This window comes from Opisthocomus hoazin, chromosome 2 (assembly GCF_030867145.1).
Source record: "Opisthocomus hoazin isolate bOpiHoa1 chromosome 2, bOpiHoa1.hap1, whole genome shotgun sequence".
Classification (NCBI taxonomy): Eukaryota; Metazoa; Chordata; class Aves; order Opisthocomiformes; family Opisthocomidae; genus Opisthocomus; species Opisthocomus hoazin.
Window position 1 is genome coordinate 7,062,545 of NC_134415.1, and position 26,403 is coordinate 7,088,947.

The 26,403-nt window shown below is 44.8% G+C and overlaps 2 protein-coding genes across 3 annotated transcripts in view; one reads left to right on the forward strand and one right to left on the reverse strand.

The window, feature by feature from the left end:
• Positions 1-5,831: 5,831 nt before the first annotated feature.
• NTPCR (nucleoside-triphosphatase, cancer-related) lies at positions 5,832-17,934 on the forward strand. The gene is made up of 5 exons (XM_075412244.1): positions 5,832-5,951; positions 8,850-9,012; positions 10,097-10,193; positions 12,933-13,142; positions 17,810-17,934. Exons 1-5 carry the CDS (start codon positions 5,918-5,920, stop codon positions 17,876-17,878), a joined length of 573 nt encoding a protein of 190 aa, XP_075268359.1. The 5' UTR covers positions 5,832-5,917; the 3' UTR covers positions 17,879-17,934.
• A 6,216-nt stretch (positions 17,935-24,150) lies between these two features.
• PCNX2 (pecanex 2) overlaps positions 24,151-26,403 on the reverse strand; it is a 165,062-nt gene continuing 162,809 nt past the window's right edge. For both annotated transcript variants that reach the window (XM_075412236.1, XM_075412234.1), the window contains exon 34: positions 24,151-25,776. In XM_075412236.1, coding sequence (XP_075268351.1) covers positions 25,603-25,776 — 174 coding nt within the window. In that variant the 3' untranslated portion in view covers positions 24,151-25,602. The remainder of the gene's footprint in view (positions 25,777-26,403) is intronic.

Genomic DNA, 26,403 nt, shown 5'->3' on the forward strand with positions numbered 1-26,403 from the left:
TGATTGAACTGTCTTACAGAATTACTGTGTGATGCATTTATTCCAGTATAGCAGCTTGTACCAAGCACTCTGCCAGCTGTCACTCAAAGTAGTATAGAAATTCACTTATGTTCCTGCCTATGTAAACCAGCAATCACAAGAATGACATTTTCTTGACAAAATTCTTACACCTTAAAAAACAGCAATTGAAAAATTTAGTAATACGATCAAAATTATTCTCTATTGCAATGAAGTTCTTCCTCAATTACAGATCACTCCACTGACATCTAGCATGCAGCAGAATTCAGCTGAAATTTGAAATTTGCAGGTGAGTATCTATGTCAAAGTAACAGATTAACGTAGTAAATTCATTTTTCTCATCCCACAACAGATCGAACTGGATTTTTTTTTTTTCAGAATGAATGGTCCTTGCTATTTCTACTAAAAATATAAGAATACCATATAAAATGTCATGCAGTTTCAAGGACGCTATTCTCTTTTTGAAGAAGTAGGAGGTGGGAGATTACTGAAAAGAGTAAACAAGCAAGCTGTTTCATCAAGAATGGAAACAATGAAACCTGGTTTCCTACGGATTTATGCTATGGGCTGAGCTCTATGTGGCTTCTCTCCTGCCTAATAAGGATTCTGTTTATGCTGCATAATTCCCCTCAGACCATTAATAGGGCCTTCCTCTTATATCCAGACATGTGTGTTTAAAAATATGTAGAGCAACTTACTAGATTTTTTACTTTTTCCTCTCTGCCAAACCGGCTGCAATTGCCCAGGAGGTTAAATGTGCTATGCTGGTGGAGAAAGAGGACTACACTCTTTGAAGGTTTGTTGGTCTCTGTTTACAATAGTAAATTCAATTTCACAAATATTCTCCAACTTCCATATAGAGGGTATGTATAACATTTGATATAATTTATTTCTTATGTCTCTATTTTCAGGAAATACTTTCAGGAATTTCTTCTGTTCTGGGGAAGACAACCATTGAAGGGTCATAAAGGATTTCTACTGTACACAAAAGATCCATAGATAAATCACGGAGAGGGAGTACCGCAGTTTTCATCTAGAGGAGGCCTGCATGTAGCTAATGGCTTATCTCTCTGGGAAGTTTAGGATGAAAGACTGGCAGGCTGTTGATGCTCAGTGCTTATTCTCAGACACTTTTTGGCACCATGATTACTCCACAGGCAAAACAAAGTCAAGTCAGAAATACCACCGCTAATATCATTAGATGGCCAGTGGGACACAGCTAGACCCAACATCTGTGAGCAGGAGCATCCTCTACAAGTGAGAACAAAGACAAAATAAGGAACTCTCTAAAATGAAACCTCTGAAAAAATGAAGTATACTTCCCTATCTTGACGTAAGCAAAATGCTATATGAACTTGAGGTACTGAAAATCAAAATTACAAGTTCTGTGGGAGAGCAAGAAAAGGTTTTCAACCTAACCATTCTCTCTCCCATGAGGGGAAAAAACCCCCCAAACCTAACACCAGATAAATGAAGGGCTAAAACTGTAATAAATGTGCTGAGCTTTCCTCGAAGCAGGGTGGAGGGTGCAGGTCAGAGATAGCAGATCACAGTCTTGTTCCTTCCAGCTTCTACTCTAGGGAATACCATAAATATCATAAATTACCTCTTTTCTTAGCCACTGGTCTGGAAACTTGCAGTTACTTAATTTTACTCCATTCAACATAAAGGTCTAGGACTCTACCCAAGTTTTTTTAGCGAACATCCAGCAATAAATGCAGGCATCCCCAGGCTTAGCTAACAGTTTGTAACAATCATTGGCAGCTCCTTCCAAGATCTCCACAGGTCACTCGGAATCACAGTCTGCCCCTGGTACTCCAGAGAGCGTCTTTTCCAGGCACCAGACTTTTGTAAATACTTCTTTCATGGCCTTGCCCAACCATACAGTTCAATTCAGCATGAGTTAAATTTCACTGACCCTCAGCTAGTGAAAAGAGAGTCTAGGCAGTTAGACAGAAAAGCATTTTGAGCTGGCAACCTTTTAGGAATAAATGACTACTAATTAAGCTACCCATATCGAAAGAGGAAAAGCTGGGTTTTTCTCACCTCATCCTAAAAGGAGTAAAACCTATGTTGTCTATTTTCTGTTAGAGTTACCTACACTGCTAGGGTATGTGCTGTTTCTACTTGTTTCAGCTAACCATCTCCAGCCAAGAACGCAAAAATCCCATGATCAGGAGAGCACCCAGGCTGACTCCCAAGACTACTGGTTGCAGCACACAGCTACAGAGAAGACAACTTGCATGCTGCAGCTCGTGCTTCTTGAACAACCTGTGTGTTCTATGCAGTCATTAGATTATAGAATAAATATATCAACGGGAACAAACCTAAATAGTAAATATTTGAGGAAATATACATAAAACTTCCAATTCATTCATCAAACATAAGGTCCTCAACAGGAAAACTCTACAAAAGCACAACTGGCATAACTGCTTGCTGGTTTGGTGCATTTAAATGATCTCAGCCTGGACAAAGCATCCAGAAGGAGAGAACGTTTTATGGAACAAATTACAATGGAAATCAAAGTGGAATGCTAATTAATTTAAGCCCTGATGCTGCAACTGCTTTACTAATATATTTGTTTGCAAGACCAAGGTCTTAGCCACGCAGTGAAACAACTGTCAGAGTCCTGTACCTGAAAACAGGACAAAATAGTTCTCAGACTATGGTACCAGAAATCAAGGGTTCTGTCAAACAGTAGCGATAGTCCTAAAATCCTCCACATGCACTTCTGAAAACGAGAGGTTGATTTATAAAACTTAGTAAAAGTCTGTGTCGAACAAAACAACATTGTCTGGGTCTCTTTATGTGGCCTGCCTGGGCGACCAGCCAGTAGACTGAAATAGTTTAACATGATATAGAAAACCTACCTGTAAAATCAATCACAGTAAGCTCTGCACAGGAAGTTGAGGGCAAGGGTGAAGTAGCCACTTATAAAGCGTTATTCTTGTGTTAATAGTCTAGTAAATATGCATTTCTACTCTGTGGTTCTTCTTTTAGATTAAAAATGCGTGACACACACCTGCAGTAAGCTGTAAGTTAACATCACAGTTTCATTGCTCCTGAAAAAAAATACAAAACAAAGAAAGCAGTGTAAACTATAAAAACTCAGTTTTCATTTTGGATGATGTGGGAAGCTGTCTTTGTTACCTCTCTACCCTCCTACCCCCAAAGAGGCATGATAGAGTCATCAAAGTTTTTTAATTAAGTATATAAGCATGAAACATGTTCCACACTACTCATGTGAAATTAGGAATAAAAGTTATTATGTTTAAGAGAAAGATAAATTAACTAAGTGTGGTCATCAGTGAAAGCAGATAATAGGCAAACAAGAATTTGGAGTTACAGTCTCCCATATGAAATGACCTCTGGCCAGATCTAGTGAAGCAGGTAGGCCAACAAAAGGTACAGATGTTCTAAACTATGCTACAAACAATCTCTGTTCTGCTCATAAGTAACACTTAAATTTTGCTTCTGATGACTCCTCAGATCTTATTTAAAACAGAAATGTACTGCCCATATGTAATATATCCTGTGACTGTACAATGCTGCTGAGGGCAGAAACTAGATCTTCCCTCCTCTACATCAGCATCTTAACTGTGCTCTGTCTGGCCCCATCAGCCTCAATTTGTGGCTGTGCCGTGCCTCAGCCTTCGCAGGAAAAGCCTGTGAAGTTGGTTACAAGGATACTCTCCTGGCAAATGGACAATGTGGATTTCAACTCCCTTAAGTCGAGGCTGGAGCTGAAGAGGATGCTCCCTACTACCTGACTAAATGCTAGCCTGTTACATCGAGCAGAAGTGCTTCACCTGCAACTACAGAGCAGATGTCAAGGGTTTTGGTTTACAAACCCCAGCTAAAGAGAAATACTCCTCTACCATCCTGAAACATTGCTCCAGATTTAGGGGCAGGGAGTGTTTCTAAGCATCCTCCCCACGTTTCCTACTGGCAAGCTATACTGGTTCTGATACCCTCTGCGAAACACCTCCCTTTGCCTCCACACTGTCTTGGGACCCCAGGCATCAGCTCTGGTTCTGCATGCCAACTGAGGCACCAAATGCAGAATTTATTAACCCCACATCTTTGTTGCAATTTCTCCTTCTGCAAGCGGTGATGATGATTTCTGCCTCACATGAGTGCTGACCCTTAACTGGAGACTGAAAGAGCTGCTTTCCTCAGAAGCCAGGAGCACAGTGCTACAAGGTACTTTTATTATAGAGTGAAACAGCTGATCACAGCCCTTACTTTTAGATGACCCATCCTTCTACACAGACCCTGCTCCTAGCTGACCTGAAAGTATTGCATATTTAAAGATGCAGAATCACTAAATAGGGGGTGGCTCTTCATCCTGCTGATACAAAGCAATACAAGGAAGAGTGGCCATATGTGATGTACGCATCAGAACCATTTCATTCGATTTTTGGAAATACCGGTCTATTGTGACGATACACGCTACCTGCTGATCTACACATTTCATCTAGCTGCAGAGGATACTCATTATCTTACTGAAAATGATCAATAGCCTTTAAATCCTTCGGAAATCACTGAAAATGAAAGCCAGGCAAAGATGTGCTGAACCTAAAGAGAGCCATTCTAGCTGAAGCAAGCAACAACCGGGTTGTATCCCTTCCGTAGCTCGGTATTTCTGGGTAACCAGGCAGGGATCGATACGCCTCAGTGGCAGGGCATCGCCTCACCCAGACTTCTGCCGGCGTACCGCAGCCCTCCACACAAACTCCCTCTCTCTGCTCTCTTACAGCCCTCCATCACCCCGATCTAAACACATATGAGCAGGTGGCATGTGAGGTGCATTCCGGGGTGCATTAGGAGGAGTGTGGCCAGCAGGTCGAGGGAGGTTCTCCTCCCCCTCTACTCTGCCCTAGTGAGGCCCCACTGGAGTACTGTGTCCAGTTCTGGGCTCCTCAGTTCAAGAAAGATGAGGAGCTACTGGAGAGAGTCCAGAGGAGGGCTATGAGGATGATGAGGGGACTGAAGCATCTCTCCTACGAGGAAAGGCTGAGGGAGCTGGACTTGTTCAGCCTGGAGAAGAGAAGGCTGAGAGGGGACCTTAGAAATGCCTACAAATATCTTCAGGGTGGGTGTCAGGAAAACGGGGCCAGACTCTTTTCAGTGGTGCCCAGCGACAGGACAAGGGGCGACGGGCACAAACTGAAGCAGAGGAAGTTCCAGCTGAACAGGAGGAAGAACTTCTTCCCTCTGAGGGTGATGGAGCCCTGGCCCAGGCTGCCCGGGGAGGTTGTGGAGTCTCCTTCTCTGGAGATATTCAAACCCCGCCTGGACAAGGTCCTGTGCAGCCTGCTGTAGGTGACCCTGCTTTGGCAGGGGGGTTGGACTAGATGACCCACAGAGGTCCCTTCCAACCCCTGCCATGCTGTGATTCTGTGAGGCGTGCTGGGACGCGGGTGTCTGTCAGGGTCTTCGTTAAACCTGCCAAACCTCTTCATCTGTGACCCAGTTTGCTCAGATTTCTAACACCCCCCAGCTGTGCATTAACCCCCCAGTTCGGTTTGCTGCCCGCATTGAGGCATCAGACGACCTGTTCGCTGCACCCTGGGGCACGCTGAGCAGAAACCTCTAGGGAGAGCTTTCTTGACACGTTCAGAAATTAAACAGGTCAAGTTGACTGGAGAAAGCCAGCGCTCACCCACGTTTAGGAATTAATCGGGTTTTCCCCCCTCTCCTCTAACCTTCCCCCGCGTCCATCTCCCGGGGAGCGCCGAAGCAGCGGCCTGCCGCAAGCCGCCGAGGGCCCCTCCGCCACCGCCGGCCCTGCCGCCACCCCGCCCGCGGGCTGCCACGGGAGAGGCCGGGGCGGAGCGGCGCTTCCGCCATCCGGGCCGCGTCGGGCGGGGGAGAGAAGGGAGCGCGGCCCCCCGCCATGTCCAGGCACGTTTTCCTCACGGGACCCCCAGGTAAGGGGGGCAGGAGGAGCCAGCGGAGCGGGGTGGGCGGCGGGGGCTGCCCTGGGGCCGGGCCAGCCGCCCTGCGCGGGGCCTGAGGCGGGGGCGGGAGCTGCTGGCGGGCCCAGGGGCTGCGAGGGGGCCCCGGGGACGCCGGCCGTTGCGGCCGGGCCCGGCGGCTGCCTGCGGGATAAGGCGGGCTGGCGGCCTGCGGGCCTGTGGCCGCTCCCCCCCTCCCCGGGCCGCATCTGTGGAGGTCGGAGCCGCAGCGTTCATTAACTTGTTCCTAATGAAGGGCCGGTCTGGGTCTTCGTCTGGCCCCACATCGCATCTTCAGGCGCTGCTGCTTTGTCCCTGGCTCCGGCCCTGCAGCTCAGTGCTGAGGGGGGTGGTAAAAAACCCCTGGACAACAAATCTTTCTTCAGTTAAACTGCAGCCATTAGTAATTTTTGAGAGCTCATCTTTTCTGTAACTTAATTGTAGGGATTTAGCGCTTCCAACGCCAGCAGTGCTCGGCTGTGGGTGATCATTGGTGTCCCGAGTGGGCAGGCCTGGATTGGAGCCGGGGAGTAGCTTGTGGTGGCAGGGGAATCTGATTACTGTGGAGGTAGAGTGTGAGGGTTCAGCTACAGAGAGTATGAGGGTTCAACTACAAGGCTGATGAAAGAATAAACCAGTTATTACGTTGTAAATCTTTCTTTTGTGGTCTGGAAGTAAAGCAGCGGGCCTAGTTCTCCTTTTTGTGAACCTTCTGCAGGTACCCGGCTCTTCTGCTCGTTGGAGCATCTCTCCTGCGAGGAAAGGCTGAGGGAGCTGGGCTTGTTTAGCCTGGAGAAGGCTGAGAGGGGACCTTCTAAATGTCTATAAATATCTTCTGGATGGGTATCAAGAGGACGGGGCCAGACTCTTTTCAGTGGTGTCCAGCGACAGGACAAGGGGCAACAGGCACAAACTGAAGCAGAGGAAGTTCCGTCTGAACATGAGGAAGAACTTCTTCCCTCTGAGGGTGACGGAGCACTGGACCAGGCTGCCCAGGGAGGCTGTGGAGTCTCCTTCTCTGGAGATATTCAAACCCCTCCTGGAAGCGGTCCTGTGCAGCCTGCTCAGGGTGGCCCTGCTTTGGCACGGGGGTTGGACTAGATGACCCACAGAGGTCCCTTCCAACCCCAAACATTCTGTGATTCTGTCTGGAATGAATTTAAACTGCTACTGCTAGGCTGAGGTAGCAACACCCTCCACCCGCTTCCCTCTGCCTTCCACCTGCTGGGTAAAGGCCAGGAGGCGCAGAGGTTAGGCCTGCCTAGGCCTTGTCTCTGTTCGCTTAACTGAAACTGAGTGTACTGCTTTGATTAGCTAAATGTATACCTTTAAGCTTTCTTAAACTCAGTTTGAAGCTTTTTAGCCTTCTTTGGCAATTTGCTGAACGAAGGTAACCGAATTAGGGATAGCAAATCTACTTAGCCAAATTAGTATAAATTTGCTGATAGAGACAAGGCCCTGGAAAGATGGTGGATAGTGGTGGTGCCACATTTGTCATTTTATTGTTGTTCAAATGCCAGGAATGCCTTTGGCTTCAATTTTGAGAAAGTTTGCTGAACAGTTTGACGAGGTGCCCTTGAAGCCACGGAATATTTTGCCATTGATATTGACTGTTAAGAAAGCAGTTCCTGAATCTGCTTACAATCTAAGGGAGGAATTTGGCATGTGCATGTTGAAATGATTTCTGTCGGCATCTTAAGGCACCTCACATTTGGTCTCTATTCTTCGTCTCCAGGAATTTAAAGGTTTGTTCTGCAGGATGTTTTCTATCTTCTGATTTTTTTTGACAACAACAATTAAAAATGGAGTGCTAACACTAAGTTTTATGAGCAGCAATAAAATTGAGTGTAAAACAGATTGTCAAGGGATGTACATGTACAATGGTGAAGGAGAAGAAATAGCTCCTTTGTGGGAACTGAGAGGATGGATGAACATGCCCGATGTTCACATTGTAGAAAGAACATCAGACTGTGCTAGCAGACATCAGGTGGCGAGGCTTTTAAGGTTCTGTCTTAGGGTAAGAGAATGGATTATAGGACCACAGGATAATTCATGTCAGAGGGGACTTCAGGAGGTGTAGAGGAGGGTCAGCTACGAGGCCAGACCAGGTTGCTCAAGGCTTTATCCAGTCAGATCTTGAAAACCTCAGTGGATGTGAAGACTATACAGCCTCTCTGGGCGGCCTGCTCCAGGGCTTGATTGTCCTCATGATAAAAAAGCTTTTCCCTGTATCTAGTCAAAACCTCTCTTGCTTCAATTAGCATAAGAAGCTTTTTTCTGTTGTTGGAAATACTTTTTGCCGTGTGAGACGTGATATCTCAGGGGCACTGATTTCTATGAGATCAGCAGAAGTAGTGTGTTCTTTGTGCCAGTTAGGCTCCTGGTAACAGCAGTCAGCTGTGACCTTAGGGCCTAAAAGGGGGATCAGCTCAGGTCTGTTCTTAAAAATTAGTGAATAGTAGTGGTAGAAAGGGAGATTCATTAGTCGGTCTTCCAGCTAGCTGGGGTATCAGTTGTGAGCCAGTATGGCTCTCCTGTATTTACCTGCCCTGGGGCAAGCTTTGTGGCCCGCCCACGCACTATCTCTGCTAACAAGTGCAGTGGTAGCCTGGGACAGTGGTACCATTCTGTTGTGACTTCACTGTAGACATACTTCTTAGGGGCTAATAAAACACTGCAGTGTCGGTGCAGGATGAACTTGAAAAGGTGCTTCTGTTCTTTCCTTTCCTACTAGTTAAAAAAAAACAATTTGCAAACTTAAAAAGTAATTAATGTTCCTGCTAAACTGAATCATCACTGTGGTGTTTAAAATGGGTGTTAGTGTAGAAGAGGATTAATCCTGTGTGCTTTTTGTTTCTTCTTTATTTTTAGGGGTTGGAAAGACTACTTTGATCCAGAAAGTCACTCAAGCTCTAAAATCCTCGGGTATTCCCACTGATGGATTTTACACTGAGGAAGTTAGAGAAGGTGGCAGGAGAACAGGATTTGATGTTGTCACTTTGTCTGGAAAACGAGGACCTTTATCAAGAGTCAGGTACTGAGGTTTTAATAACTGTAAGTGGCTTATTGCTTTATGCTTCTGCTCCAGTCTGTCGGCATATTAAATGCTCCTTCAGAAGGTGATTTCCAGCACAGGTATGGTTTCATGGTTCTTTGTTCAGTTCTCTTGTCCTAGCTGATACCTGGATTTTGTATATAGTGTCTTTATTGCGTAGTGAAATACTGAAAATGTGCTAGAGAAAGGTGTTCTCTCTTGCTGCCTGTTTCACACCAGATAGAGAGGAAGCACTGCGGAGCCTTTTATTGTGAGGCCAGGTCTCTTTGGGATACAGTCAGTAGCTCACTGTAGGCAGGGAGGAAGACTTTTTTGTTTCCACCGGCTAATTTATGAGGACAGAAGTGGAAAATAAAAGGGAAATTGCATATAACGTTGTTTTAAAGATCCTCTGGCTGGTCCACAAATCCCACATGGGAATTTTAAGAATAAGAGCGTTTCAGAACCTGCTAAGATGGAGGCCTCTGAAGTACAGAGGGGCTCACGATCTCTCCTGATTCACTAGACTTAGCTTTTCATGCTTTGTGCAGAACTTAGTCTAGGTCCAGGTGTGACGTTAGCACCTCATTCAGACATAGTCGATCTGACTAAATAATTTGTGTGCTGCTAATGAAGAAGATTCACCTAGGATAGTGTGATGCAGCATATGCCAATTATCTGGAGTATTTCTCCAAGATTGTTTAATGTGTACTGAGATTTGGGCTGCTGCTGTGATGGGGTCTGTAGTGTCACATTATCAATTCAGAGTCTGAACTGCAGGCATGCATTTTGATTTCAGTGTAAATAAACCTGCTGGCTTTTAGATTCCGTTATCCTTCCATACAGTGTTAAAATTTAGGCTTACGTAGTTGTGAAGGTAGCTTGTGTTGCATTTATTATCTCAAAGTATGCTACCTGCAATGTCACTTAATGCATGGTTTACAGAGTTTCTTTCCTTTTCTTAGAGGAATTGAAGGGATTTGACTTATTAGGATAACTTCTCATAAATCCATTTGAAATGACTGCAGTGAATTCTCACTAAACTCATTACTTAGAAGGAATTATGTATCTCTTTCAAATTCAGTTCTGATTCTTCTGCTTCAAGACGTGAATATCGGGTCGGACAGTATGTTGTAGACCTTGTTTCATTTGAGCAGTTGGTCCTACCTATGCTGAGAAATGTGAGTATTCTATGAAGGCTGCTGAAATATGGATGCTTTATGATAATCAGTGTCATTGGAAGGCCCTTCTAGAGTACTAGTTTTTGATATTAATACATGTCCTGTTTCTTGGGTATTGCTGATTCTGATTGACTTTAGGATCAGGAAGCTGGAAAGGCAAATCTGGCTTCTTCTCCTGTGCTTATTATGGTGTTGGAGGGGTTGCAATCCCCTCTCACTTTTGATCTGACATCGTCCTGTGAGCAGGATCTTGGCCTGAGAGATAGCCGATAGGCAGTTTCTTCCTATGCCACTTGCGTATGTCTTGCGTATCGGAAAGCAAACCAAATGTGCGAGTGGCTTACCACGCAGAGCTGGCTGGAGTCCACGGGTCCAAGAAGGAGGCTTTTGCTGCTGCTCCTCTTCCTTACAGCGTTTTTTTCCTCTTGCTCTGATTCCCATATTCTTCCAGTAGAAGCATTTGTTTCTTGAATGCAGTGGTTATTTTTGATTACCACTGTGTAAGTACCTGCAGACTGGTAGGTTTGAACTGATAATAGCAGGCTGGTAATTTGGAATTGAGCCTGCTGCACAAGGAGTGCTCTGGCTGTGACAGGACTTTCTACCCAGTCTTTTTCCTATCCTTCTTCTAACATTCTATTACTGCCTTTTTTCTTCTTCTTCCTCTCTTACTCCAACCTTTCACCTCTCCAAAATTAAACAAGAACAGATCTGGTTTTGGCAGTAACGTACCACAAACGGTGTGCAGCAGCTGCTGAGCTGTACAACCAAGAAGAATCCTGTTGTGGTTTTTCTATGCTGCCAAAGCTCAAGGGGCCAAGGAAGAAGGGACTTCTGAATGAAGAAATCAAAAAACCAAAGAGGTGCAAGGAGCAAAACGAGATCTAGGATCTGATTCTTGTTTTTGTCAAGGAACACTGAGGTCTGAGAGTAGGGAAGCAAAGATGTTGGGGCTGAGGGAGAAAGGAAATACCAATGAAATGGGACAAACATTTTATGTTTAATTTCACTCAAAGTTGATTTACTATGTTAGTAAATAGAAGGATAGCTTAATAAAAAGACTTCATTAAGCCAGCACTGTACTCGGAATCCCTTTCCTGCTGCGTGAATGTGAAGTCCAGCAGAGACCTTGCTAGAAGGGTGTTGGCAGCGTTGAGTTTTTCTGGTTGTTACACAGCTTTCTGCAAGTACAAGAGAGTGAAGAGAAGAAGGGCCCAGCAGGCTCGGACAGTGCATGGCCCTGTTCTCATTGAAAGCGCTGTTAATCAGTTTTGTGGGAATGTGGTCATGCATGTAGGTGGCACAAAATAGGAGAGGAGGGGAGTGAGGAAGATCGCAGAACTGAAACAAGATGAGACAAAGAAGGGAGGCAGGAGAGTCATAGGTATGGTCTGGTTTGATCAGAGAGCAGCATGGAGTGGGCATGTACCCATGTAGTCTTGAGGACAGCTTCAGCTCGTAAGGCTTGGATCTCGTTCACTCTGGTGAGAACAGGGTAGATCCTACAATGGGTGATCCTTCTGGTTCTGGAAACTTTACCAGGCAGGACTGAGGATTTTTTTCCGAAGCAAAATGCTCTGTTTCTCAGTGTGTGACCTAGTGACGAATATTGGCTTTATTGCTCACTGATCTATGAAAGGAATTAGATAAAACAGCTACCCAGCAGGGACTTAGCTTGGAAAGGTTTTAGGATGCATGTTACACGGTTCTTCCACTTTCCCAGAAGCAAATACTTTGCCTTCACAAGGGAAAACATTTAAATCTTTTTTTTCCTTAAGGTTCTGTATAATATGGCTGGTATTGGTGTATGGATCTACAGTGGTGTTTTGACTTGAATTGATTTCCTCCTCGCTTCTGTAAATAATGGAGTACAGTTCTCAGTTACTTTTACCAAGAGATGATAGGCAGTGCACTTCTTTTTCTGTTGAATAGTTCCTTTGCTTTCTGAGCTGCCTTTCCCTCAGTGGCAGTCACCCTTGTTGTCTCCTAGACTTCCCTGCTGCTCGCACCAGTCTGCAGCACAGTACTGTTTGGCACAGTAAACAAACCATAAATGTGGTTAATCTTTATTATGGTGACTATCCTGCAGTCCAGGGGGATTATAGAATAAACTATATCTCGACAAAGAAATGGAAGATGACTTCTCATGTGAGAGAGGCTTGGGAACGGCTTGGTCGTTATCCAGATAGCTTTGAAGAAAGCTAATTGTTCCGAGAGGAATGCTAATTTTGACCCTCTTTTGACCCAGCTACAGGAAGGCAAACTTCCAAATCTGGATTTAATACAGGTCTTTTTATTTTTTTAATACTTGTGTTGTGTGGGTATTGATCGATTCTAAATGCATAATTTTCTAGGGAGAGTGAGGTTTTGAAAAATTGGCGTCCCTCAGATTGAGTGAGAGCTGCTAGTAGGCAAAGTGCAGTTCTTAATTGTCAAGTAGCTCGTATGGGACCATTGTGAGAATTCAGCTTGGAAGGAAAACTGATATTATGGATATTTCTTATTGTAGTTGGTATTTGTGCTGTACATATATTCTCCTCTTTCCAAAAATCTGTGCCGAAATAGACATGACAGATTTCTAAGTCTGTCAGTTACCAGCAGCAGCTTTGACTCTTCCACTTTCCCCAGTATTACAATTGATTTATTTTGGAGGTATTTCTTTTATTAACATAGAAATTATTTCTGTTGCTTGGTCTAAGTTCTGCGTTGTTTACAGTCTCTTGATGTACTTTTCCACAGGTAAACCATGGCAGTGATGCAGAGAAAAAAATTTGTGTCATAGATGAGATTGGTAAAATGGAACTCTTCAGCCAGCCTTTTATTCAAGCTGTTCGTCAAACGCTGGCTGGCTCAGGGACCGTGGTGCTTGGAACTATTCCTATACCTAAGGGAAAACCACTGGATCTTGTTGAAGAAATAAGAAGTAGGAAAGATGTTAAAGTGTTCAATGTGAGTAATATTAAATAGCCTTAAAGAGCCTTCTGTTCTAGGTTGCTGGTTTGTATTTGGGTCTGTTTAACTGTTACTGCTAGTTGATAGCTGTGGGTAGCTTGTACAAAGTAAGTTTTTTAGTTTCCATTTTATTCTTAATGGGCAGGTGTTCACCTTATTAAAACAAAAATCACAGTTGGCACTTTCTGTAGCAGTCTCACACAGCTGGCTTTGCTTGTGAGGGCCTGTAGAAGTAATGATATAGTTGTTTTAAAAGGTTTTCTTGCTGTAGTATTATTGCCATAAAAGTATTCATTATTCCTAAGAGTTAAATCTTTTATAGTACAGTCCGATTTAAAATATTTTTTTCCGACTAGCTTGCAGAAATATTACCAGTAATCATATTCAAGGAAAAAAAAAGACAGCAGTGGATTTTGCAGAAATGGTTTCTAGAAGACAGACACTTGTAAGTGGAGTGTGCTTTCTCTAGAGTCAGTGAACCAATTTTGGAAGTCATTATGTTATTTTTACAGACATAATTTTCATAATATTAGACCCTCAAAATGCATTTCTGATCAGTTGCTGGGAGGTTCTCAAAAACTTGCTACAACAAAGTGTGGTCTGTTTGCAGGAATACATGTGTGAGGTTTCCTTAACATCTGTAAGTGTCCTGGATGCCTCACAGAAACAAGCTAAATGCAGCCCCCACTCCTTTGATTTATTTTTCTGCTCAGTGTGTACTATTTATAGTAGAGAGTAAAGCTATATATACAAAACTGAACTGTTTATCTCTATATTCAGTAAGTGGGACTTGCACATCCTGGCTTACTAACAGGGGTAATATGCTGTAGAGCAGTACACTGTTGCAGCCTGTTCTTTATCGGACGCAGGTCACAGTGAGAATGCTTACTTTGTTTTCACGTGAATGAGGAAGGAAAAAACACTATCTCAACAGCTTTGTACTGAATGATTTTAGTTACTGCAGAGAAAGCAAAGCCTCCATCATCTTTTCTCCTCTTCAAAGTGAGATTAACGAAACTGCAGTGCTCAGAAAAGTTTCTTAGCTTTCTTTTAGTGGTGGCCGCATCATCATCTTGAATTTCTGTTTTTAAATTAAATGCCTGTTTAACTAAAGCAATCCTAGGAGCAAAGACAGAAGAGGATTCCTTTCCTCACATAAGCATTCAGCTGCTACCTTGCCTTTCAGAGATAAAACCCCAAGTTTCCCGCTGACAAGGTGATGTGTGTCAGTTATCAGGCTGCTGAACACGTGGGTATGGATTTTCTATGACTCGGGTTACAGTGGTAGGACTGGGGAAGGGGGCACGGAGAACGCCTCGCTGACGGGGACAGTCACTTGCTGCTTAGGCTGCAGTCACGGCAAGGCAATACTGTGCGTTTGGTCCTCTCAGGGAAGGAAACAGAGTGCTAGAAAACAGCATTTGGCTTTTCAAGGAAGCTTTTGAGTCTTTTGCTGTCTCTTCTTATCAGGTGATGTTCTGAGGACATGTGCCACTCAGCCTCGGGTTGTTAGCCGTGTCGGTCTGCCGATGCATCTGAAGGACTGACTACAGTCAGCTACAGTCTTCCTGTAAATTTCAATGGAGCAATGTTTTCTCTACCTAAAAAAAACTTTGCTGAAAAAATGAGCCATCCTGTTTATGCTGCTGAGATTAGGATGTGCAGGTTTCTTTGTTTAAATAGAGTTCTCTGGTGAATCCATTAGCCAAAAGCATGGGTGTGAAATGTGTGACAGGCGGCAGTCGTTCCTGGGTGGCAGGGACCTGCTATGCTGAAGTCTTGTGCAGGAGAGCAACTGTCTCGTTTGCTGCGGTGACACACGGCATGCTCCTTCACAGCTAGTTAAAGTGTGTGCACGAGCAGCAACAGAACCTGCCCGGGGCTGTTACTGGATCACCAGCTGTGTGCTTCAACGGCTGTGGCATGGGGAGAACCTGGAGTGCCCAAATAGTTCGTGGTCAGTAAATCCTTACTAACTTTTACGGTGCCTGGAAATGTGCAGAAGGAGGTGGCTACCTTCCCAAAGAGTTCTGCCTGCTTTGTCACTTAATATGGAGTTAGGCTGCATTCAAGTAACTCAGCGGAGTTTTCTCATCCTTCTCTTGGTGTCGCAAGGACAGTTCTGATGTTTGACGCTAAGAGCATGGAGACAGCTCTTTGGGGTTTTACAGTCCCTTGTGTCTTGAAAGCATATTCAGCTGGTGTAAGTGGGCCCAGATGCCCTAAGAGCAGTTGAGGATTTGGTCCCAAATGTTTAATTTATTATTTTTAGAGCACTTAACGATAGGAGCTTTGATATTTAACACATTTCTTTCCATTGTTGCCCAATTCCATTTTGTTGAGAACTAAACTTTCCAGTGGAACTACAGAGGCTCTTTTTGCACTGTCCGAGTCTGTGTAGTTTTGCAGACACGGTGTCATAAATAGGATCAGATTATCCGTAGCAGCTGACACGTATTCATTTTCTTCCTTTTTCCCGCCTATTAATTTTGCTTTCGTGAAACCCGTTAGTGAAGTTTGGTTGCATAGGCCTTTTAAGAAAGAAAATAATAGTGAAATGGATCAGAAGAACAAAAGATTCCATTTGAACAGAGTGTAGAAGAGGGATTTCCTTGACAGTACTTGCAACAGTTAGAGGAGGAAAGCTTTTGTCCTCTACTGTTGCCTTCTTGGAGTCTAGGTGGTAGTTTCCTCCAGATTACCTAAATGCTTAATATAAGCAGCATCTACAGTTATTTTCAACTCCCCATCTAAAAGTCTACCCATCTGTTTGTACATTCAGCACAGATACTGGGGGATTTGTTCTCTCTGGGAAAGCTGCTTGCATAGAATGTCTCCAGATCTTAAGAGGAGACTTGTATCTATCAAGCAGCCTTTGTAAAACAGTTGTGAAAATTTCCCAACACTTGGCACTTTCTCTCTGCTTCTCTCACTGGACTTCTGGCATGTAGGTATGGAAAAGGGATAGATGAAATGTAGTATTGTTTTTGTTGGCTGTGAGACAGTGGGAAGAGCTATTAAATGTTCAGAAGGTCCTTTGAAAGTCAGGATATCAGGACACTTGCTGTGAGATTTAGAGTTTGGCTCCCTATGCTCTGTGCCTTGTTTACCTTGGGGTCTCACAATAGCCTTGCTGAAGAGCAATTCCATTCTTTGTTGTCTTGCTCTCTTTGTTATTGTGGGGTTTTATGTTTATCTAATAATAGGCTTGGAATGATACTCAATAAACCCAGCAACATTTTCAGGCAGATCTTCCCTTTCTTTCCTTTTTTTTTAAGGTCACTTTTCTTCATCACTCCCATGTTCATCTGCTCCCTTGAATTCAAGGGGCATAGGTGAGACCACCATCTCTAGATTTTTACGGTGTTGGTTTCCAGCATTCGGGTTGGATGTCTGTGACTGTAAATAGCAATAGGCTCCTAGGGCCAAATTCTTCAGGTAGGACTGTCATCTATTTAAAAGTAATAATACTTTCTCCTGTTCAGTATTGCCTGTAGTACTGGAAGGGATACAAACTCTTGTGCTCAGATCTTAAATGCAGCTACAGGGAATGCGGTGAAACCTTGCTAGCAGAGAGTTTTGTGCCGTGCATAGTGTGGTGTCCTTCCTCATCAAACAGCATTTCTCAAACTTTGCTAAAAATATGAATGTCCTTATTGTTTTTTGGCTCATCTGTCTTTGTCTGATTTCTTCCTACCCTCTCTACAGGGATCTGAACAGTGGGGGAAATTTCTTATGCTTTTTAAAATGAGGCTTTTGCTGACACTTCACAATTGCTTCTTAACCCTTTCACCACTCCAGCCATCTCCCCAGGCTTTGGTTGAGTGAGTAATGCATGGCACTGCGGGTCTCTGGGCTCTGTATCAGGACCCCGTCTGTCAAGAAGGGGTGATTTACCCACCCCCTCGCCCCCCCCCCGCCTGCTCTGTGGTTGCTGCGCCTGGGAGCTGAGCTGACGAGCAAGTGCTAGCGTTTGCGTGGCAGTTTACAGTAATCTGCAGGTGCTGCAATGCAGATGGGCCCAGCAAAAGGCAGGACACTGGACTATATGCATTTTCACACCTACTAGTCTTAAAGCCCAGCATTTCCATAGACTGGTCAACCAAAAGCAGACCTCAGCGTGCTACAGAAGCCCCCCAGCCTTCTCAAGTCTTACTTCTTTTTCAAGGTGTTTCTATCTCGCGATACTAAAGTTGCTCAGAATAGAGAGTTGCGCTGCTAAGCCTGTTGTAATTTTTTTCATTGCAGATGGTTTTGACTGGGTCTGTCATCCTAATAAATACAACCCTTTCAAGTACTGAAGGCGTAAGGACTCCACTTTATAGTAGGAAAATTGTCTTTGGTAATTGAAAGCATTTCTAGTAATGACAAAAGTACATGCTGGTTCTTCGAGTGATTCCTGTTAGTTATTCGAGCCCTGAATAATACTGCAAAATACCATGGGCAATTAAATCAAAAAGATCACTGAATATTCAATTACGTATGCAGGTTTGTGGATTTAGCTTTTTGTGTTCTCAGTGGCAGCAGGCGGCAGGTGTTTGACACTCAACATTCCTCCACTGAGAAAGAAATGCATTGAATTTCTGCTTTGTTTGTTTTTGAAGTAAACACTGATATAGAGGTTATTCATCAAATTACATCAGTTTTAATTTCTCTTTCTCTAGGTTAGTAAGGAAAACAGAAACAGCATTCTGCAAGACATCTTGGCAGCTGTGGAATCCTGCAGAAAATGAAGACCTCTTCTTGCCTGTAAACACCAAAGTGTTTATTTTTACAAAACATTACAACATTTTGCGGGTGTTTTAGAGTCTGTCCTTCCTGCTTTAGCCTCTGGAGGCTTTACTGGGTAAACCAGGCTAAGCAAGGTAAAGCTGGTAGTGCTCTAAAATGTGAAAATGAGACAGCAGGATTATTCTTTATTCAGTTCACGAGCCGATCCATCCAAAAAACTGAACAGACGCGTAGTTAACATCCAGTTCTAATCTGGGTATTTGAAAGTTAGGTGGTCTGACTCTGATCCTAGTTACACCATGGAAGAGCAATTAACTGTCAAATCTGTTTGAGATCTTTGTCTTTCAGAGTGTGGTGTGGACTGTTCTGCCCAGAGAGCAATTCAGTATCCAGAACTTAGCCCTGGTGTCACAGAACAGAGCCCTGCCCAAAATGTGCGTGTGCTCTGCCTGGTTCATGCAGAAATACCTTTGGTGCCGGTGACCCAGCTTAGGTGTGTCCAGGCGTGTTTCAGCGTGGGTGCGGACGATTCAGGAGGCAGAAGGAATAAGCAGATGCTCTGCCTCTACCCCTGGACACTCCTCTCTCCTCTTGCAGTGTAAGAAGAGTTATCTAGAATTTTGAGGAAATTTCCTGTAGCCCCAAGTGACATTGACAGAATTCCACTTCCGGAGGAAAAATAACCAACTCTGCCCTCTCCTAAGTGGCCCAGACAGTAGTTGATAAGAGGGATGCATTTTGGATTTATTTTCTAGTTTCTGAGGCAATCCTGCCTTGCGCCCCCTTAAAGAAAATATATATATATATATATATATAAAAAATCTTCAGGTCCGTGAAGTTCAGTCAAATCTTGACTTGTATTTTTTTGTGCGGAGTTTATTAAGTCAGAATCAAGTTAATCCTGCATTTTTCTGTATGGGTTTTATAATCTGTTACGTTTATTGATACTTTTTGTTTGGTTGGGTTTTTTCCGTGTTCAATTCTGTACGTGCTTAATGGTGAAATAAGAAGTGTTTGAGAGTATCAGACAATGTGTTTCTCTGTGAGGTGTGCAAACGTGCTCAGGAAAAGCGCTACCACTTCATCAGTTTTGCGTGTTGTGAAAGCAGAATTCCCTCGCCGGTGCACGCTTGTTCATTGTACCATTTATAGTCATCTCTGGCTGTAAAAAGTTGTGAAGAATTCAGTTATTTCTTAACTGCTTTCTGTTCAGTTCAACAACTGTTAAAATGAGCAAACTATTTAAAGGCATTTTCAAATATCATTTTAGTTATTTATTTCTGTAAAACTGACACCCAGAGTTGTAGGGGGCTGGGTGGGGACAGGCGTTTTTACAGGTGCCCGGGAAACATCTGGGAGCACGAGGGAACGTCCTTTCTCTTCCCTATCTTCAGAACGAGGGTCTGGTACAGACGTTGCCCCTCCGCAGATGGCGGGAGGTACGTGCTGCGTCAAAGGATGCCGCGGCCTTGCTCCCTGACTACGCTGCTGTTCTGCCCAAAGCCGTTTGGATGGTTGTATCCTCTTCATCACACTTGGGGAAAAAGAGAATTCATCTTAGGGTCCTGCTCCTTGGAGAGCGTACAGCTCCTGTCTGCTTTCTGCAAAATAAGGCTGTGCCCTGAAGGTATCACTAATCCCTTAATTACTTCAGGCATCTTACTCGGAGAAGACACCTTGTTAGAGGTGAAGGACTTGGGACCGAAGTAAACTTTTCCAGGGCTGAGCGCCATAGACCTTCAAACAGAAACCTCTCTGCACTCAAGTGTTGGATGTCCTACTGTTTCAGGGTTAAGTCTTTAAGCTGTAAAATACACTGCAAAAGAATAGTTCTTTCAATGATTAAATAATTACCCAAAGTCTAGCAAGGCTTTAGTGGGACTGCAGTTGAGTCTTAAATGAGGACTGACCTTTAAAGCTAAATAAAATGGAGATATTCAGCACTTTGCTGTAGAGCCTGGGGAGGGGAGTTCCTTCAGGAGTGATGGCCGAGTTCAGTCTTCTAAATTCCAGTTCAGCCAATCTTGGTGGGAGTTCATCACTTAAAGTGGTATGTGTTCCTCATAAAAGTAGATATATTGCCCTGCATATAATGCCATGATGCCTACTGTAGTCCCACCATTGAATAGGCTGGGAAGAAAAAAGAATCAGAACAAGTTTGGGGAACTTTTGACCAGGGTGCTTATAGCACTTTTAAGCCATTGTCTCGTGGTGCAAGGAAGACCTGTCGTAGTGAGGGTAGTCAGCCACTGGACAAACTTCCAAAATGGAGCTGGATTTTTCCTTGTCTGGAGCCGTGAGTGAAGTGTCAGCCCTTTTAAATCAGCGGGAGTTTTTGCTACCGACATCAGCAGCTCTTCCTTTCTGCTGCCAATCTCAAGACTGGTGAGAGTCTTTAATTTGTTGTTGTTCTTTTTTTAAGGCCATCTTCTCTCTGAGCTACGGGGTGCTTTTCAAGAGAAAGAAAGAGAAATTTTGTGGTCTGTGTTCCGCAGGAGATCCTAGATGACCTTACCAGTCACGTCTGGCCTTTAAATCTGAGACAGTCCTGAAGCAATGATTCGCCTGTTTCAGATATCCATCGAGTGAGTGAGAAAGTAGTATTTCCAACTGAACTTAGTTTTTATGACACTCTGCGTTTACTTTGGAGGTAAAAATTTATTGTCTGGTCTTGCACTAGTAAAATATTTGGAAAGCCTTGAGAGTGCTGTAACAACAAACAGAGCGTTCACAATTCCCCTGATGGGCTGATTTTAGTAATAGCACACATTTGGTGAAAATAACCTCTGATGCAGCAGCAAGATTCCAGATGACAACATCAGTGCACCTGCAGGTTTTAATTGGCGCAAAAAAAGGGGAGAATATGAGGTACCAATTACTCTCTTGAAGCCCGAGAATCAAGGACGTTTTTGGCAAGGAAGCTTGTAATTCCACCATAAAATTGCACACAGCATGGAATAAGCAGGGCCTGCATTATTTATCATGCATTAGACAGTTTTTGACTTGCAGAGCTCTGAGAAGGCTGAATGAGAGAGGTGAATCTTTAACGCTGGACCTACTGCGAAGTTAATTGTAAGTGATACCTCTGTGCTGCAGATTTAAGCATGTTCAAGCACTAGTGAAACATTGTAATTAAATACCAGCTCCCAATCCAGGGAGTAATCTAAATATGGCAATAACTGGGTAGTTAAAAAATATGCATTGATGAGAAGATGATTATTACATGCTGGAGAATTTCACTGGCAATTCTGATCTTCTAAAATGAGCTGCAAAAAACTGAGCTAATCTTTAACTTAAATTCCCCAGCAAGAGAAGAGCAGTCAGTTGGCGGGTTGGAGCCAAACGCAGATGACATTTCTTCCTTTATTCTAATAAACAGCTTTTTAGAAAAGCTGTGAATGACATCGCAGAGACTGCTAAGAAGTTAATAGTTTCAGAATGTCATTCATAGGTATTGAGAGTATCTGGCCATCTTGTCAGGGGAAAAAGACTCATACTGGCAAGCCCTTTTTGGTAACATTTCTCTTAAATGCAACGAATGCCAGGATTTTTCTGTCTGTGGGAACGAGGTGAGACTTTTCAGCGAGCACCCCAGCTCCTCACGCAGAAGAGGCTGTGTGACACTTCAAAATGGAGGGAACAGCAGGCCCCGTGGCATTTGGGTTTTTAGATGAACGGAAGCGAACTTTGTACATCGCGCCCGTCGCTGTTCCCCCTTGCTTGCTGTGCTGGGACACAGCCGGGCTGAAGCCAGGGTGGGGGGCTGCCAGCGAGCCTGGGGCACGCGAGCAGCTGAGCAGCCTGGGGTTGGCTCTGGTAAAAGGTGACTGAAAAGGCTTTTTACTGGATCTTGGGGATGCGTTTCACCCTTGGGAGTGTAGCACCTGCTTTTTACTGTATGATGTAAACAAGAGCCGACTAGTGAAAGGGAAGTTTAGGGAAACAAAATGGGGAGGGCTTAAGTGTCCCACATTTAATCCAAGGGCTGAAGTGCTGCGTTTGTGCTTGTTTTCCCACATCCTCATTGCCCTCCCCCCTGCACCCTGCTGTACTCTCCGCTCTCTGGTTGCGAGGGCCCTGCTGAGCCGGGGTGGACAGAATCGCTCCGGCTGTTTCTTTTCAGCTGTGGTGGTGGTATCTGGGGTTGAGCTGGGGGGAGGCGGGCAGGGCCTCCATCTCATCGTCCCTTCAGACATTGCTGTGAAAGAACCCCGGGTACCGAATGCTCCGGTGGATGGAGTGCTTGGTTTCCTCGGAGGATGTGTTCAGCTTGCCAGCGACACGGCAGCGTCGCTCCTTGCAGGTTGGAGAAACAAGAAGGTTCTGGGCTGGCTGAACGAGCACCGGGCAGGCTTCTGCCTTCAGCCCCTGCTGAGTCAGTGGCCTCCGCAGCTCTGGGAAATCGCAAGCATAGCACCTGAATCTTCAAAACTGACACAAAATGGAACTGCACGTAACAGGTACTTACGTGTGGGTGGTGGCCACCCTTCCTCCATCACAGCTGTGGCAAGAGATCAGGCAGTAATGTAGGCAAACCGTTCAGCGTCAGCAGCTTCAGGGCCAAGCTGTAACAGCAGCGTTGTTCGTGGTGAAACCGATCGCCAGTGCCGCCGCTGACTGAAAAGCAGTTGCCTTTGCTTTTTAGTCGGAGCCTAGAGCTGCTGAAGAGGTGGGGTTCCTGGTGTGCCACAGGTGCTTCCAGCTGGCAGCTCTGAAGCGCCTCGGGTGTGAGGTTAAGTATGAAGCTGCTTAGGTCTTTCAGCAGTAAAAATACAGCTTAAAGCCGTTGTGTCTCTGTAGGCAGTGGTGCTGAGAATGGTGTTCCTGCAGACTCGGGTGCCTTTTGGTGCTCTGCAGAGCTGTTCTGAGCAGCTTACTGTTGAAATTAGGCCCTGTGTAAAGGTTGGGTACCCGTTTGTTAGCTTTGTGTGCATCAGAGCCTTAAGTGCATCTCCCGTCATGTGCAGAGTAATCGGGTCTGTCTCTGCCTCATGCAAACACGGGGGGAGGTCTAAGATGGGTTTAATCAATGCAACCTCTTGCCTAGGTCCAGATGTTATTTCTAACCATCGTGGCTGATTATTCTGTGTGATGGGCCCATATTTAAACACACTGCGTACAGCAGTTGTCTTATTAACGATAGCACACTATCTCCAAAATTATGGAGAAATGTAATGTGGGACAGTCTGCGCTGTCATCTTCAGTTTATTTTCTTGTCTTTGTTCCTGTTGTTAATGGTCACTCCAGGGTTTTTGAACCCACTATGCTACAGTGACAACTAAAGCAAAATAAAAACTGGCTACGAGAAGGAACCCAGTTTTGAATCTTGCCTTGGCTGCTGCTCCGCGCTGCTTGTGCGCTGTGCCTCAGCCAAGGAGTCGGGCTTCATGGCACGCTGCTGTCCCCGAGGAGCTGTGCTCCAGGGGCTGGTGGCTTGAGCTGAGTCAGGAACTGTGAGGCAGCTGCACCGCCTTGGGTGCAGTGCCAGAGGCTGTGGAGGTGGTGGAGTCTCTGACAGAAGATGTGGTGCTGGGCCTGGGTCCGCACCAAGCGGGTGCAGCCGCTTGCTGCTGGAAGGACTGGGGCAGCTGCTCCCCTGTCTGGTTTAGTATGCTTGAGTTGGATGCACAGAATAATTTAGGTTGATGGGGACTACTGGAATTACTTTGTTTTGATGGAAAGTCATTCAAACTTAAAGAAATTTGGAGGCCTAAGTGAGGCGAACTGAACATGGGAGAGTTTTTAGTGCTTTCCACAGCCGCCTGTTTGCCCTGCCTCCACGCAAGGCAGGCTTTGGGAAGATGAAGCAGCGATGGCTGATCTTGGTAGGCTGCCAGGCGAAAGCCCCCGAGGCAGAAATGGGGCCGGTGGCTGCTGGTAAGAGCCCTCCACCTACCTGTGTAACCCCACCTTCATTTGTGAGGAAGCACTTCATGAGCAGGGTGGTGGGAGGAGAGGTACGATCGGCCAGAAGTGCTCCGAAGGGAGCAGCTCAGTTCAATTCCCACTTCCACATCACACCTGGATGCTGGCGGAGACATCGGCAGGGCCTGGCCTGCACTGCTGACCAGGTGTCTCGGGGGGGCTGCACGTGAATATTCTGCTTTTGCCCTTGCGAACAAGAGCCTAAGTTGTGCTGAGCTTTATAAATAATCAATTCATCAAGATCTGAAGTGAAAGAAAACCAGCAGATTTCTCAATTTCAGATGGCAGAAAGCAAGTGAAACCAATTCAAAATAAAAAAAGAAAACCCACAAACTGCTGCCACACAAAACATACTTGGATCATTTTATTTTTTGCTAGGTGTTATTTAGTTCTGCTACTCATAATCTTAAGTGTGGCACAGTAGGAAGCTCAGAATGCAACTGTGTATCGCCTAACAGTAATGAGCATTAGCTACAGCATCTCTTGTTAAATCTTTCTTATTAATTGGGACAAGACAGCCTGGCTGCACATCATCATGTTGAGAATTAGAAACAATCTGTGGTAGTTACAGTAAAGAGGAACGGCAAGACACCGATAGCTGCAATTTTTTTAATTAAAAAAAAACAAGTGTGGGTTTAGAGGCTATAGTAGAGGAAGGATTTGTTGCAACCTTTTGGCTTCCAGAGTAGTCATGCAGTCCTGTAAATCAGCATTTCTCAAACTGTGAGAGCGTGGCCTCCCCCTTTTTGCATCATCTGTCTTGAAGCAGCCACTGAATTGGCAGCAGCTCAGTTTCTCTGGGGGAGGGAAATCAGAATGCTCTGTAATTACTGGCTACCTGTGTTTATGGACACTGCCCGGTGTCCAGCAATTAAAAGCATTTAGCTGTTCTCAACAGAAACACTTCCAGACCATAATTACAGCCTGCTTTGCACTTTCCTGTCCTTTAGGAGGATTCCCCTGGGCCCTTTTGCAACTCCCAAGGGGGCTGTTGCCTGGAATTTGAGAAACACTGCCGTAAACCAAACAGGAGCACGAGATAATACCTAAGAGCAGCTGTTTACACAAAGCTGCTTTCTTTGCAAATAAGGTGCACCATATGCTTTGAAGGCTTTCCATGCACTGGCTACTTTCTTTTCTCACACTTGACTTCAGTTATTCTGTGTAGCATGGCTCGTTCACACGATATTTCAGTATGGCTGCATGCAGTGTGTCAATGTGTGACGCCATGTTGCTATTCAGAATTGCCACCTGCGTAACATGTTAAAAGAAAAATAAAAAAGAGATTTGCTGTTGGGAGAAAAAGAAAATCAGATTTAGCTCTTAGAGTACATGTTGTACTGTCCTTTTGTGTATTCGTTGCTTCTGTTCAAAGTTGCCTTTTGCTATAGATTATATATCAAATGCCAATTAGTTTGCATGCAATCAGCTGCTTAGTTATGGCAGGAAAGAGATGTCTTGTGTGCTTTTCACTGAGTTGTCTTCATATTTCCCACTGTATTCACTTGCGATTCCAGCTGTTCCAGGGAAGGAACGTCAAATAGGTTGTGTTCATTGTGATTTACAAGAACCTGAGATGAAGTGGCACCGTGTGTTTTTTAGGACATCTTCCAACCCCACCCACGCCAAGGCCTTTAGCTGAAGAACATCTGCCCCGTACTATTCTTGTGTAGAAGTTAGAAAAATAAACATTTGGAGGTTGCTTGTTACATTTGAAAGAACCTAAACCCACGTGCAGCTCCCTGACCTAACGCTGTCTTTAATTCTAAGCAGCGCGTGGCCCTTGCGCCAGGAATGCTCCTTACTGCTCCTCAGACAGGCTCTGCTGAGAAGCGGTGTCTTCCAGGGCCATATCTTCTTGGCTGGCCCTTCTGCACTCGAGGTTCTGACTCAGGAATAGGGCGTGGGCCGGACCCGCCTCTCGCCGCGGCCGAGGCTCTGTAGCATCGGTTGCTTCACAGGTCTCGGTGAGTTGCTGGAAAGAAAGAAAGAGAGAAAGGAAAAGTCAACTAGTTTCGGAAATCTCTAAGTAACACTTCAGCTATTTTTTGAAGTGACAGGTGAAAAAAGTTAAAAATTGATGTAGGAATGTGGTTCTGTGAAACTGCATGGGATTCTTAACAGGCATTATTCACAGGAACTTCTGAAGAGGCACTTGTCACACTTCGCGTAACACAGACGTTTGGAAAGAAAAGCAGACCAGGAGCTAGAGGTTTAGTACCGCAGATGTACACGTATAGAGAGCTGTAAAATAATTTGGATTGAAAAGGGCTTCTGGAGGTCATCCAGTCCAAACCGCTGCTCAAAGCAGGGCTGGCTTCTAAGAAGTTAAATTGGTTTGCTGTGGGGCTTGCTTTATACACCGAATTTTAAATCCAACTTAACAAAGAAACCTTTTCAGCAAAACTGGAATGCAGTTATCGGTCTGAAAACGTTCCGCGCAGTGTCACCCCACTGGAAGGAGTCCATTAGTGTAAAAGCTTTCTGGAGCTGTGCTGTGTGAACATTTAAATATAACACTTCCTCCTTATCCCTTTCAATCCAAGGGGCACCTGAGCTCTGAGCAGTTACTTGGGCCAGGACTCGCCTCATCTAAACTTCA